Source organism: Marmota monax, unplaced genomic scaffold, assembly GCF_021218885.2.
Source record: "Marmota monax isolate L192 unplaced genomic scaffold, Marmota_monax_Labrador192_F-V1.1 WCK01_AAM20220418_F8-fsc00177, whole genome shotgun sequence".
Classification (NCBI taxonomy): Eukaryota; Metazoa; Chordata; class Mammalia; order Rodentia; family Sciuridae; genus Marmota; species Marmota monax.
The window spans coordinates 275029-290944 of record NW_026694922.1 but is presented as its reverse complement, the minus strand read 5'-3'; the positions used below and the strand labels follow the sequence as shown (position 1 = coordinate 290944).

At 40.3% G+C, this 15916-nt stretch overlaps 1 protein-coding gene across 4 annotated transcripts in view; it reads left to right on the top strand.

Moving 5' to 3' along the window:
- Nucleotides 1-15916, top strand: part of Nf2 (NF2, moesin-ezrin-radixin like (MERLIN) tumor suppressor) — a 94712-nt gene that overhangs the window by 54028 nt on the left and 24768 nt on the right. For all 4 annotated transcript variants that reach the window (XR_006847951.2, XM_046427248.2, XM_046427249.2 and 1 more), the window contains exons 7-11: nt 1050-1125; nt 4681-4815; nt 8967-9041; nt 12600-12713; nt 15582-15704. Coding sequence is in view for 3 of the 4 variants with exons in the window: in XM_046427248.2 (XP_046283204.1) it covers nt 1050-1125; nt 4681-4815; nt 8967-9041; nt 12600-12713; nt 15582-15704 (523 nt within the window). In the remaining variant the exon portion in view is untranslated. The remainder of the gene's footprint in view (nt 1-1049; nt 1126-4680; nt 4816-8966; nt 9042-12599; nt 12714-15581; nt 15705-15916) is intronic.

Here is a 15916-nt window from a genome sequence, read left to right as displayed (position 1 = left end):
TCTATTTTTCGTTCCTCATTTCTTTTACTCAGCATCATATTGCAAGATTTGGGCTTGTGGCATGTGGCAATAATTTTCTCATTTTCATGGCTGTGCAGAATACCACTGTGTTAATACACCACAAATTATTTATCCATTCTACTATTGAAGGACATTGAGGTTGTTCAGTTGTCTCCTGGTTTTTGCTGTTACAGTAATGTCAATTTCCCAAAGTAATTGTATCAATTTATATCAGGAGTGTGTGTGATTTCTGGTTCCTCCAACTGCTTGCCAACACTTGGCGTTCTCTCAGGGTGAATTTTTAAAATCCATTTGAGAGCATTTTGAGATCAGAGCAAGAGGGAAAAGGACAAGGTCACAGGGAGACTCCAGTTAAAATATTTCAATACCATTACCTAGTTGGGAGTTTTCTGCAAGTCATTGCTGCTTCAAGAGCTTCCTTTAAATTTGACTTATAACTTGGAAGGAGGTGACCTGGCTTGGGTTTTACAGTCCCAATAGCTCTTGCCCTAACCTCCAACAATACGTCAAGAAATAAAATCAGGAAAGTAGCTGTCAGGTGGCTTGCAGAAAGAGTTGTTCATTACCAAAACCTTCTAAGTTAAGGAAGTACACAAAGATAAGGCAACAACTTAAATAAAATTTGAATATCTAGACCCATTTAAAGATAGAAGATAACATTACTATGTATTTCTCTTTTTTTGACATGCTGGGACTTGAAGCCAGGGCTCTGTGCATGCTAAGCAAGTGCTCTACCACCAAGCTACATCCCTAGCCCCCATGTACTTTACTTGAATCACTTGAGACAAATGTCACCATTTACCAAGGTCAAAGTGTGAAACTGAAGCCAAGAGACAGCATAATGAATCTGTTTTCCTGTTTTTACTGGGATGAGAAATTCTGCTGTGTTTAATAGACTCAGGGTTGAGAAGAACTTTGCCAGTATGGGGCCAGGGAAGTGGCAGATTCAGAATGCTCAGCTTGGCGGGTACCTGCCCTCTACCCTTGCCGCTTAGCTCCAGTGACAATGTCTTCCATTCTCCTCACAGGGATGAAGCTGAAATGGAGTACTTGAAGATAGCTCAGGACCTGGAGATGTATGGTGTGAACTACTTTGCAATTCGGGTGTGTTGAACTTCCTGAGTTCCCAGGCTAGCAACTAGATGCTGAACCAGATGGTCAAAACGGGTTACTTCTGTATCCCAGGGTGGTAGTCTTTTGTGGTTCAGTGGTAAAGAATAAAAGACAAAGGGAAAGGGTCTTAGAGCTTGGATTTTCTATTTTTGGACTTCAGATTAGATCATAGGTAATTAAGTGGCTGTGGAGCCTTGGGGGACTGGGGCCTTCGCTTTGCTTCCTAGCAGGAGCCTGTTGGAATGCTGGGAGTGTAACATTTGATTATTTCAAGCTCTGTGAGATCCAGAGAGCACCCGGAAATACTCTTTCCCCAAGGCCCACTGAGAGTGAAGCGACTTTTATAGATTACTGATTTGTTTGGGTGGGACTCTTGTTCTATGAAGCTAATTATTTTTTTCTATTCAGACATTAATGATCTACCCTCCTCTGGGAACCCATTGCTTCTTCAGAGAGAGGCCTTTGTGTGCAGCCAAAGTCTGGCCTTTTAGCCTGCCTTTCTCCTGTGGGTGGGTTTGGGTGGCAGACGCAGTGTATCGGCAGCTTCTTCCAAAGGAATACATGTGATGTGTCCAGGCATTTCACCACTGGTAGATGAGTAGATGTTAAAAAACATCTGCCACAGTAGTTTACCTTTATGACTACAGTTATGCTTTGCTTTCCTCTTTGCAAGTTCCTATAACATTTGTACTAAATTTGGGTAAATTAAAACATTTTCAGTATTCTAGAATAGTTTTTTACTTTATTTATCTTCTAAATACAGATTTTGATGGATTACTTGCATAACAAATAAGCACACTGAAATGTTATGCTATTTCATATACAAAACAGGTGCCTAAAATATGCTATTTCATATACTAAACAGGTGCCTAGAATATGCTTTTTAAAATTTCATTAATTAGTATTTGCTTATTGTTTGGTTTCTTCATTTAAAAAAATATTTTTAGGGGCTGGAGTTGTGGCTCAGTGGTAGAGCACTTGCCTGGCATGTGTGAGGCCCTGAGGTTCAATCCTTAGCACCACATATACATAAATAAATAAAACATAAGCTCCATAAAATATTTTTAGTTGTAGATGCATACAATACCTTTATTTATTATTTATTTTTATATGGTACTGAGGATCAAACCCAGTTCCTCACACATGCTAAGTAAGCACTTTACCACTGAGCTACAATTCTAGCCCTGTTTTTTTATTTTAATGTATTTTGTTTATTGTCAATGGATCTTTATTTTTATTTATTTATATGCGGTGCTGAGAATCAAACCCAGCGCCTTACACATGCCAGGCAAGTACTCTACCACTGAGACATAACCCAAGCCCCCAGCCTTTTTTTTTTTAATATCTATTTTTTAGAAGTAGCTGGACACAATACCTTTGTTTTATTTTTATGTGGTGTCGAGGATCAAATCCAGGGCCCCACATGTGCTACACAATCGCTCTACCGCTGAGCCACAACCTCAGCCCCACCCCCCTGCCTTTTTTAAGGTCAAATTAATTTAACAGAACACTAGTTTTGTCAACCCAGCTACTCTTGTCCCATGTGCCTACCACCTAGATTCTTTAAACTAGGATTTTATAATCCTCAAAAAACAGTTTCTTATCAGGTACCATGTCTACATTAGTCAGGCTAATGTATACTATTGAGTATGTACATTTCTTATATTGATCAATAGACTAGGTTAAAGATTATTTTAGAGGTTTTGCTGTTAGAGTTCCTAAATTTCATCATTAACTAAGGAAGATATATGCTTAAAATAATTTTTTTAAAATTAAAATTTATTTTTAACTGATATATAAAACATAAAAAATTATAATATAGAGGGATACTATGTGATAAAAATAATTTAAAAGGAGCTGCTTGTGTTCCCATCTCTCGTTTAATGTATAGAAGTGTCAGAGTCATGATGATAGGAGGCAGTGGGCAAAATATGTTTATTTATTTTTTTTATTTAAACTCAATAATCAGAAACATAATGGAATATCTCATTTTCCAAAATGTGCTGTAGATGTAAGAGTACAGAGCCTCATTTTTGCTAACACAGTTATTTTAAAAGCTTTGCAGACAAACAGGAGATTCTCTCATAGCTTGGTGATAGCGCCTAACTTCAGGTGTTAGAAGGAGTAAAGAGATTTATCTTAGAGCACTCGCTTCTCCATCTGACACCTGCTGTTAGATTGGTACTTCTCGTCACAGTCCAAGCACCTTCTCAGTTTGCAGATCTGTTTTCCTACCCTTGAGTCTTGGTTCAATTTCCTTGTTGTCAGCATGGGGTCAGGAGCTATAGTGTCCTTGTGTGGGGAGTTTCTTTCTTCTGCCAGACAAGAGCTGGACCATGGTGTTGGCAGGTGAGCCTGTCCTTGAGGACATGGCTGACAGATCCGTAGCCGAGTCAGTGATGCGGGGCCCAGGACACTTGCTCCCAGCTTTCTGGACTGCTGACCAGGATGGCTGACAGAGGTATAACATACATACAGCCAATTAAATTTTTAAACAGCTTATTGATCCAAAAATTTAAGAAATAAAATTAATGAAACTTTTAAAACTTTGCTTTATAATGGAATACTCTTTAGATACTTGTTTAGTTTATGAAGTAGCATGACATTTCAGTATCACACACATATATATATTAAATTTAATTAATTTATATATAATTCATCAGACATTTATTTCTAACATTTAGTTATTAAATATTTCGAACATAGAGGAAATACCCAGATATACTCACTAATGAGTTTCTACAATTAACATTTTATCAGCCTTGAGTATAGTACAGTAAGACTACATTGAGACTGAATGTAACCTAAAATGAGACCATCTAGTCCTGACATATAAAATTTTCCAGTAATCCAACAGTCTGTTCTTTCTTTTGGGTCCTGAGGATAGAGCCCAGGGGTGCTTAACCTCTGAGCCACATCCCTTTTATTTTTTATTTTGAGACAGGATCTCACTAAATTGTTTAGAGCCTTGCTAAGTTGCTGAGGCTGGTCACTAAAGTTTTGGTCCTCCTACCTCAGCCTCCTGAGTTGCTGGGATTATAGGCATGTGCCCCTACATCTGGCCAACCTGTTTCTTTAACATGGGAAATATTTAAACTTACGGGTTTTGATTGTTTGTATGTTCTTGGTTTTGGGGGGATTCTGGTGGTGTTTTCAAACAAACAAAGGCCTTCACTTATGCTCAGTACTCATCCTGCCATTGAGCTACATCCCCAGCCCCAAATCTACAGGTTTTAATTCTACATCTATGATAATCTGGTTATTAATTAGAGGCAGTAACACTTAGATTGCCCCTCCTTTAGCCATTGAGCCAATGATAGGAGCTCCTAGTGACCTTTGTGGGGGATATACAAGTCACAATGGTATAGTTGTGCCTCTGCCTGCCCCAATCCTGGAAGCTGAAAGCCTCCTGAGTTATAAGACAGCTGTGATTTCTGTTGGGACCTGTTGAAACTTGTCAGCTGTAACCGTGTGTGCTAGGTTTTAGAAAGTTGAATAAAATCTTGAGCTGGAGTTGACAGTGGCCGCTGTTTATTGACTGTACAGAATAAAAAGGGCACAGAGCTGCTGCTTGGAGTAGATGCTCTGGGACTTCACATCTATGACCCTGAGAACAGGCTGACCCCCAAGATCTCCTTCCCGTGGAATGAAATCCGAAACATCTCATACAGCGACAAGGAGGTAGGATATGTTTGAAATACAAATGCTGCCAGTGGCCCAGTAAAATGTCTTTTCCCATCTCCCCTGCTTGCCAAAGCTGCCCCAGCTTGGCCATCTCCTTATTATCAGGAAAAGCCCTCTAATTCTCAGGCTTTGGGGTTTTGGTTGTTGATTTTTAAAGTATTTACAGAACAGAACTGGCATCCTTTTTTTCAAAGGGCATCACTAAACCCCATTATTGACTAAAGAAAGAATGGGAAGCTCAACATGTCAGGGTTAAATCCCAAAAGAACAGTTAAAAAGAAAAAAGGAATATTTTCTGATTACTTAGCTTTCTATTTCGGGTGATGAATTCTCTTTGTATTTTAAGCATGGTCTATATTAAGCCTCTTTCTCTGTCTAGTGCTTGATCCATGTGGTGGGAAATATATATATGTTCATAGATACACACACATACCATTATGTGTGTGTGTGTGTGTGTGGGGGGGTGATATATATATATGTATATATAATATTTATATATATATAATATATATATTTTAGTGTGTGTATTTCTCACAGCATTCACAATTTATTTATTTTTGAGTGATTATTTTTATTTTTTCCACATTGATGGGATTTGTGGTTATATATTGATATATATTCACCCAATGTAACAATATAATTTGGCCAATATCATTCTCAGCATTGGCAATTTAAATAAGGAATATTCAGGGCTGGGGTTGTGACTCAGCAGTAGAGCGCTTGCATAGCGCATGCGAGGCCCTGGGTTCGATCCTCAGTACCACATAAAATAAGTAAATAAAATAAAGGTATTGTATTCAACTACAACTGAAAAATAAATATTAAAAACAAACAAATAAATAATGAATATTCATAGGATTCAAATATTCCTATACAGGATACTAATGAATTTTCCCTACTGCTATAATCCTCTATTTATTCATTCATTCCTCCTTCTCTCTCCTCTTCCTCCTCCTCCTTTTTTTTTTTTCCATTTGTGCTGGGGATCAAACCTAGAGCCTTGTACATGCTAGGTGGGTACTCTACCACTGAACTCTACCCACATCTCCTATGAATTATTTTAAAAGAATCATTGAGAATCTACTTTGTGCTAGGTTTCATATGACAAAGATGTAGGAAGCCCAGGCTCACGTGTTCAATTGCCAGTATGCCAAAACAGGGGGAAAAATCAGATGCAGGGCTGAGGATGTGGCTCAGCGGTAGAGTACTTACTTGCTTAGAATGTGTGATTCCCTGGGCTCTGTCCCCAGCACTGGAAAGAAAGAAAGAAGGGGGGAGGGGAGGGGGAGGAGGAAGGTGAGATAAAGAAAGGTAGGTAGGTAGGTAGGTAGGTAGAAAGAAAGGAAAGAAAACCCAACCCAGGAAGTTCTAGTCAAGTAATAACTCAACCAATATAATAAATAAGTGCAATTGAAAGGACTAATGACAAAGATGACAATGATAGAGAGTTTCTACTTACAAGCACTTTTGCTCTGATTCTCTGATTTAATCCTTGTAAGAACCCTGCTGTGAAGACAGGAGCTGTATTTTCAGTAGCCATGTCACAACAGGAAGCAGAGGTGCAGGGGATACAGTGACCTGCATCTGAGTAGAGTGGCAGGAGCTGGGAGGCAGAGTGGCTGATGCTACAGCCCCAGCTTTTCAGGGAGGCCCAGAGGCTGGGCCCTTGAGAGCACAAGATACCAGGTGCCAGCGGGTGGGAAGTGCAGCCTGGACTGTGCTCAGTGCCTTCCTGGTACTTGCACATCTAAGGCAGGATGTGGAGGAAAACTCTATCACTGAGGTACATCCACAGTCTCTTCATTTTTTATTTTGAGACAGGATCTTGTTAAGTTGCCAAGGAGGCTGGCTTTGAACTTGTGATTCTCCATCTCAGCAGGTTTTTGAGTCACTGAGATTATAAGTGAGTGCTACTGCACCTGGCTAGATTTCCTGTTTTTTTTTTTTTTTGTTTTTGTTTTTCTTCCTTCATAGCAAATTGAGGAAAGGAACACCATGCTCTGGTTTCCACTCTGTGTTGTAATCTACTCAGCCATGCTTGATGAGGCCAATTGAGTATCTTAATCCCAAACATTCTGACTTGGAGCTTATGTAAGTAGTTAGCTCAGGAGGTAAATAAACATCAGGTAGTTCTTTTTTGAAAGTATTTAAATTGAAAGCTCCATGTGACTTAAAGCAGTAGATGTACCACAGTATGGTAGTTCTTTATCTCCCAATTTCATAAAGCTCTGTTTATTGCACATCACATATTTCTGTGCTAACTAAAGGCTCCCCAAACACTCATTTTTAGAGACCCCAAGGATTAAAGTCTCCCCTACTATGGCCTGATATAACAAACTCTAATCTACCTACCCTCTCCAGGGGCCAGACACTGTCATGTTCCATCCTGTTGATAACTCATGGTAAGCGGACCTCAAGCTGTCTTGGCATAATAGGAAGTAGTCTCGGTAGTTATGCATGACAGCCATGCTGTCAAAACATAAATGTTAGTTTATTTTAAGTCATCCATTGATTCTTTGTGTACACCCTGCTATGGCACAGAGCCTGTGGTTTCCCCAGTACTTGTGGTTTTCCATTGACAGCCTCTGGGTTTGACAGCAGGGCCAGAAATAAGCTCATGAAATTTACAAATAGCAGCCTACACAAGAGCTATACTGCTTCTGAGTTAACTTGGCCAAAAGCTAAACAAAGGATCATTTTCTGTCCTCAGTGTGCTAACCCTTTGTTGAAAAATCTATCATGTGAAAGAAATACTCAGGAATATATCTTCCCCAACATATTTATCAGCTAATCAAGCTAGGGTTTTTGCTTGTTCATCTTGTGATATGGGAGACCAAACCCAGGGCCTCAAGTGAATTAGGCCAAGTGCACTACCACTGAGCTACATCCCCAGCCTGATGCTTTTTTTTTTTTTTTTTTTTTAACTCCTGCAATGCTAAGGATGGCTAAGCAGTCTTTCTTGGAATTGAATATGTAGTTTAAAACGAATCTTTGAAATCAAGTATCTGTTTGGCCCCCTTAGGAATGGTTAAGCATGGAAATTATATTTGTTCTTTCTGTCAAGGATCTGGTCCTGGTACTACTTGGCTGCCACCCTGGCCTTATCATTCATCTTTTTCTGTACTTTGATTTCAGGAGCTAGGTTTTGATCTTCTATAGCAGTCCATTTATCTTCTTCATATTTTTATTCCTTCTATTAAGAGCTTTTATCAAGTTTGCCCAAATTCAGAGAACTGTAGTAACCCCCTGTATCCTATCACATCAAATCTAAACCTCTCTTTTATTCCTTACCTCCATTCCCAGCCCACCCATGCCTCCCTCCATCTAAGCCCACTGCAATCCCCAAAAAGCTAATAACACCACACACACACACACACACACACACACACACACACGCACACACGCATACTCTGCCCCTTTCCCCATCTCCACTTTATTCCTCCTCACTGCCCTTATTCCTCTTAACTATCCAGAACAACTCTGCACCCTGCCTTTTAACTACTTTGTCATATTCTAAGATCAGATCCAGTCCCTTTCTACTTTTGGTAGATCTACTCAGCCCCCAGGACATTTGGATATGTGCCACCAATGAGTGCCATTTCTTGTTAGTCTGGTTCTTACTAGATTGGGAGCTTCATGAGGCAGGGGCTATGCCTTAGACTGTGCGGCTCTCCCAGTGTTGGCCTTGAGGGCTGGCCCAAGCATCCCTTCCTCACAGCCACCCAATATGGTACAGAAATCATACCTTTAGGATCCTGAATTTCCAAAACCCCAGACTTGCTATTCTCCATTCTCCTAATGCAGTGAGGCTTAGAGCCTGGGAACTAGGAAGCCAGGACAAGACATAGCATCATGATGGACCATGGCCAGCGTGGTTGCTGCTTTTGTGGAATTCCCAGTTGGTGGTAGGAATCTATGCAATCAAGCTGAACTTTTTCCTCCTCCCCCTCCTCCTCCTTCTCCTCCTCCTCCTCCTCCTCCTCCTCCTCCTCCTCCTCCTTCTTTTGTAGTAGTAGATAGACAGCATGCCTTTATTTTAAGGCATGCTAAGGATCAAACCCAGTGCTTCACACCTGCTAGGTAAGCACTCCACCACAGAGCTACAGCCCTAGCCCCAAATTGAACTATTTTCTACTTTCTTCTTTCAGTTTACTATTAAACCACTGGATAAGAAAATTGATGTCTTCAAATTTAACTCCTCAAAACTTCGTGTTAATAAGCTGGTAAGTTGAGATACTGATTTTCATTATTGATAACTATAGCTTTTCTAAGAAATTGAATTTTTGTGGGGGATCAATACTAGGGATTAACCGAAGGTTGCTTTTTTTCCCCTTTAGTTGTAGATGGACACAACACCTTTGTTTTATTTATTTTCTTCTTTGTAGTGCTGAGGATTGAACCCAGTGCCTCACATGTGCTAGGCAAGTGACCACTGAGCCACAACCCCAGCTTCCCCATTGCTTTTCCACTTAGCTACATCCCTAGCCCTTTTCGTTTTGTATTTTTTTATTTTTAAAAAAATTTTAAATTGTTATATATGACAGCAGAATGTATTACAATTCATATTACATATATAAAGCACAATTTTCCATCTCTCTGTATACAAAGTATATTCACACTATTTGTGTCTTCTTCATACATGTACTTAAGGCAATGGTATTCATCTTATTTCACCATCTTTTTTTACCCCCTTACATTCTCCCTCATTTTTTATTTTAAGACAGGGCCTTGCTAAGTTGCTGAGGCTGGCCTTGAACTTGGGATACTCCTACCTCAGCCTCCCAAGACACTGGGATTATAGGCATGTGCTACTGCACCTGGCTTGAATACTGTTTTTTGATGAATATCAGAGTGACATCTTTGAGGTGTAAAATGAGAGCTCACCTGGTACACACCTTTCTCTTTACCTGAATTTACAGAGTCAAACCTAAATTTTTCCTCCCAGTTCTGGGGAGCTTTAACTCAGGGCCTTGAACATGTTGATATACACTATATCACTGAATTATACTCCCAGTCCAAAACTAAGTTTTGAAAATGATTTTTGTGGAGGTACTTCATATATATATAAAAGCATAATTATATATCAAGCATAAAGAATAACAAAATGAATACTATTACTCATGACCACATTTAAGAAATAACACATTTCTGCTGGGCATGATGATACATGCCTGTAATCCCAGTGCCTTTTTTCTACATTGTTCTGTAAGATTTATCTATGTTGATACTTAAAAAAGATATAGTCTGCTAGTCAGGCACCATGCTTGTAATCCTAGTGACTTGGGAGACTGAGGCTGGAAGAATGCGAATTCAAAGCCAGCCTCAGGAAAAGGGACGCACTAAGCAACTCAGTGAGACCCTAAATAAAATACAAAATAGGGCTGGGGATGTGGCTCAGTGGTCGAGTGTCCCTGAGTTCAATCCCTGGTACCCCACAAAAAAAGACAGTCTTTTCATTTTAAATTCTGTATAGTACTCTATTATATGGAGATAGACATATATATATATATATATATACACACACACACATATATACATATATGTATAATATATGTACTTTTTAAAAAAATTCTTGATTTTCTTATTAATAATGGACTTCTGTACTGTTTTAGCAGGCTGCTATGAACATTCTTGTCTCTGCTTTCTGGTACACATAGGCAATAGTTTCTCTAGAGTTTAGAGTGTATACATAGAAGTATAGGGCTTAGTATGTATTCAGATTCAAATTTATGACACATTTTTTTTCATATTTTTTAACTGGTGCATTATAGTTGTACATAATATATTGTTTTTTTCAAAGAAGGTAAACAGAATAGATTTACAGACCCAATAGCAGTAAGTGAGATTTCTTTTTGATTGGTATCTTTAATACTTATGTTATCATCTTTTAAATTTTCTTGCCAATTTTGTATATATAAATTATATTTCAGTATCTCTATCTCTTTTTTCCCCCAGAGATAGGGTGTCAAACCCAGGGCCTCACACATGCTAGACAAGCACTCTCCCACTGAGTTATATCCCTAACCCTCAATGTCATATCAGTTTGCATTTTTATAATTACTAATGAAATTGAACATCTTTTCATATATTTTTTGGCCAATCTTATTTCCTGTTCTGTTCAATTCTTGTTTCTTGTCTTCTGGCCAGTTTCCTGATAGGTCATTTATTTTCTTTATTGATTATGTCTTCTCCCAGCCTGTGTCTTGTTTTTCTTCTTCTTTTTTTAATAGTATCATGACTAATAAAAAATTGTTTTTTAATTTTATTCTTTTTGGTACTAGTTATAGAACCCAGAGGTGCTTTACCACTGAGCTACATCTCAGCCCTTTTCATATTTTATTTTGAGACACAGTCTCACTAAGTTGCTTAGGTCCTTGTTAAGTTACTGAGGCACTTTTCTAACTTGCAATCCTCCTGCCTCAGCATCCTGAGTTGCTGGATTACAGGTGTGCACCACTATGCCTGGCCTAAAAATTTTTTATTTATTTACTTTTGAAATTTTAATTTTTTGTAGCTGTAGATGGACAGCATGCCTTTATTTTATTTGTTTATTTTTATGTGGTGCTGAGGATTAAACATAGTGCCTCACACGTGCAAGGTAAGCACTCTGCCACTGAGCTGCAGCCCTAGCCCCTATTTGTTTTTATCTTTTTTAAAAATTAATTTGTTTATTTTTGCATTACAATTCTTAATACACCTTTATACCACAATTTATCATATAAGGTATGTTGACACCAAATTCACATCTTCATACATGTGTTTGAATGAGGGTCTCCTTTCACCATCCATGCTATTCCCCTTCTCCCTCCTGTTCCCTCCCACACCTTATCTAGAGGTAATCTTATCTTTTATTTTTTGTACCAGGGATTGAACCACAGGACACTTAATAACTGAGCCACATCCCCAGCCCCCCCCCCCCTTTTTTAAAATTTTGAGACGGGATGTTTAGTTGCTTAGAACTTCACTAAATTGCTGAGGCTGGCTTTGGACTTGTGAGCCTTCTGCCTCAGCTTCCTAAGGCGCTGGGATTACAGGCATGCACTACCATGCTCAGTTCTAACAAGTTTTTAAAATTTTAATGCAGACAAATATAAAAATATTTTCCTTAATTATTTGTGCTTTTATGTGCCTTACTTGGCATATCTTCTCTTCCTATGATTATAAACATTATCTTCTATATTTTATTATTTTTTTAATATTAATTTTTTAAGGTATAGATGGACACAACACAATGCCTTTATTTTTATGTGGTGCTGAGTATAGAACTCAGGTCTCGCCCGTGCTAGGTGAGCGCTACACCGCTAGCCACAATCCCAGCCCCAACATTATCTTCTAATCACAATTTCTAGGACTTTATCTTTGCATTTAAGTTTTTAATCCTTCTGGAATCAATTTTTGGTGTATGGAGTGAGGGAGGGATCAAACTTTTTTTCCACATGAATAACCTTTTGTTCCAGCCCAACTTACTGAATGAGCTTTCCTGCCCTTCCTAATCTGCAGAGCCATATCTTGGCTTAGGAGAGTAAGGTGTACAGCTAGAAGACATGATAATTGACCTTTCTCCTCTTTCCACTTGTATTTTTACCTCTTAGCTTATCTGAGCTGTCTTCATTTTGCGTGCCTACAGAACTAAGAGCACTAGAAGCTGTCAGCGTGCTTTGCCATTTTACTCCTCAGGTTTAGTGCCACTCACCAGAGGCTGTGATGCTGTAGTGTGATTGGTCTGATAGGCAGAAAAGTAAATTTGTGGGTTTAACATTTCTCATGCTCCATGTCCACAGATTCTTCAATTATGTATTGGGAACCATGACCTATTTATGAGGAGAAGGAAGGCCGATTCTTTGGAAGTTCAGCAGATGAAAGCCCAAGCCAGGGAGGAGAAGGCTAGAAAGCAGGTGAGCAAGACCTTATTTTAAGGATGATGTCACTGCTTGGTCACTGGAAGGTAAGGCCGGTTGTGGACTGATAGAACCATTTGGCCATGGAGATGCCTGCTCCTACTTCATCCCTGTTGGATCTTTTTTTTAACTTTATTTTTTAACTTACTTGTTTATTTTTATGTGGTGCTAAGGATTGAACCCAGTGCCTCACATGTGCAAGGCAAGCATTCTACCTCTGAGCTACAACCCCAGACCCCTGTTGAATCTTTATTAGCTAATACCCTGTTGATGGGATGTCAGTTTTAGAAATGAGCAATAAATTCTAACAGCCGTGTAAGAGAAATATCTGTACACTTCAGTGAAGTTAAGTGTGATTAACACAGGTTTGGATGAGATAGCTAGTGTTCTTTCATCTCTCCATCCACCTCGCTAGCTAGCTTTCTTTTTGCCTGTCTGTCTCCTTTGCCTGGCCTTCTCCTTTTCTAATTAGATGGTGATGGAATACATGGCAGCATTTCAGTGCTTGCTGCTGGAATACTAATTAGACTCTGGTCACACTTCCTCACTGCAGGTCAGCCTGGGTGCACATCACCCACTGTGGGAGGCGCGGAGAGGGCCTATCAGCAGACTGGACGAGCTGCATCGCTGTTTTCTACTCGTAGACCTTCTCTACTCACCAAAACCCACACAACTAATTTGAGCCTCGCTGCTGAGAATATCAATTGTTTTTGGATGAACTGTTAGATAGAGTAGTGGCAGCTGCAGTCGGCTGCCCTCCGGACTAGCAAGCTCAGAGGTGTAATGATTAGTCTGTGTGCTGCTCTCTGATTTGGGTACCCTGGAGAGCTGGCTTCCAGCCCTGGAATTGAATGTGGAATGCCCAGTTTGATCCAGTGGGCTGTTAGCTCTCCATCTCTTTGCTTTCTGGGAGAATGGGCTCAATGTACTCTTTGGGATGCTTTAAAGGTGATGAGATAGGTTTTGTTGGGCAAAGAAATGCTCCTGGCCAGCATAAGGTCGTAGTGGCAACTTTAAGAAGAGCTTCCTTTGACCTCTTTCTCAGCAGAGCAAAGCTTAGAAGTGACAGATTTAAAGACATAAAGGAGGGTGTAGGCTTTGGGCCCTGGCAGAGAATAGCATGACTACCCCTTGGCCTGTACTGCCTATAGGACAGCAGAGGCATGACCCAGGCATCTGGGTAACCAAAGGTCAGGGGACTTGACAGGTCAGAGGGCTCCATGGCTCAGTAGAACAGTGACCCTTGGAGCTGGATCAGTCACTTAGTGTGTGACTTAGTTTTCTCTTCCATCAAGTGGAGCTAATGATGCCTCTTGTCTTTTCTCAAATCAAAGGACATATTGTGCCTGAAGAAAGTCTTTGTAAGTGATAGACTGCTTTGTAGATGGGAAGTCGTTTATTATTGGGGTAGAGGTCTCAGGGAAAATATAGTGCTGGGAACTGAATGGGGCTGTCTGGGCCATTTTTTTTTCCCCAAGAGGAAGATAATAGAGATGGAAATTATAATACGATGGAAATTAGAGAACAAATTGGCCATGCTTCTCATTGACCGGCAAGAAGAAAATTAGAGAACTTACAGTATTTTATTACTTATCTTTGCATTATCCTTTCGAATTTCAGTGCATTTTTTTGGCTTTGTATTTAGAAATGCAGCAGCCTACCAGTGGGGCATAGTGGCACAGGGCTGTAATCCCAGCTACTTGGGAGGCTGAGACAAGAGGATCACAAGTTCAAGACCAGCCTGAGCAACTTAAGGAGACCCTGTCTCAAAAAAAAAAAAAAAAAAAAAAAAGCTGGGGATGCAGCTCAGTGGTAGAGCATCCAACAATGGTACCACAAAAATGCACATACATAAAAAAAGAAAATTTTAAAATATTTTTAGATAAAATACCTTTATTTTATTTATTTACTTTTGTGTGGTGCTGAGGACCAAACCTAGAGCCTCACACATGCTAGGCAAGGACCTACCACTGAGCTACAGCCCCAGACCAAGAAATCTTGTACTACTAGAGTTTGGGATAAGATTAAAGCAAGAAGGTAATAATTCACTATGCCTTCATTATTTAAGGCAGAAAATAGCACAGTGATCACTTCTAGCTTTTGCTTTCTGGACTCAGTTCATATTCTGGGATCACAGAGATGGTGCTGTCCCAGTCTTGTTCCCCTTATTAAGCTCGGCAGGTAGCCCAATTAACACAGTGATCTAGCGGACAAGGGAGGTGACAGTGGCTTTGTACCATTGCCTTAAGGATTGGGCTATGTTCCCTGCCTGGCTCAGAAGTCGCCTCTGCGTGGGGCTGTGCAGAGCTGTGCTGTGGCTGCTGCAGCTTCCACCTGTGAAATAGTTGCATGAGCCATTGATGCTTGACACACAGGTCCATCTTCTCTGTGGGCCAGGCAGGAACGGAGTTGTTGTGGATGAAATCAGAGATGTGTGAAGAGTCTGTGTGGATTAGAAATGGTGAAGTGGCTCATCTGAGAGATGAGAGAGCTGAGAGCTGCTCCATCTCAGGGAGGAGGAACCTGCGTCACAAACCACCAGCCACAGGGCAGAGCCACATGAGGTTTCCTAACTAACAGGGGTGTTATAAGGGCACTTTGTGGAAGAATGCTGCTTCTGTCCAGATGGAGACCAAGCTTGGTTTTGTTGTTGTTGTTGTTGTTTCTTCATTTGTTTGTTCACTAGTAGAATTTTTTTAAGGTACACAGCTTTCAACTCTGCCACTGGTTTAGAAGTGACAGAGAGCAATGGTTAAGTTTGCCCCAAGAAAAGAGATTGGTCCTCGAAGGAGAGACTCTGGAGGCTGGGCATTCTTGGGGTGCTGGAGCATCGTGATTCACCCCTGCTCTTGTTCACCCCTCCAGATGGAGCGGCAGCGCCTAGCTCGAGAGAAACAGATGCGGGAGGAGGCTGAACGCACGAGGGATGAGCTGGAGAGGAGGCTGCTACAGATGAAGGAAGAAGCCACGATGGCCAATGAAGCACTGGTGATTTTCTGAGGGCTGGGGTCCCAGGAGGTCACATGGGGACTTCTGGAGGGAGCCTTCTGGGGACTGAATTAGCAATATTTGCTTTGATACACTTTATTTCAGCTTTTATTCCCCTGTTTTGTTTTGTTTTTTTCTTCAGTCCTAGGGATTAAACCCAGGGCCTTGTGCCTACTGGGCAAGCACTCTACCACTGCAGATGCAGCTACATC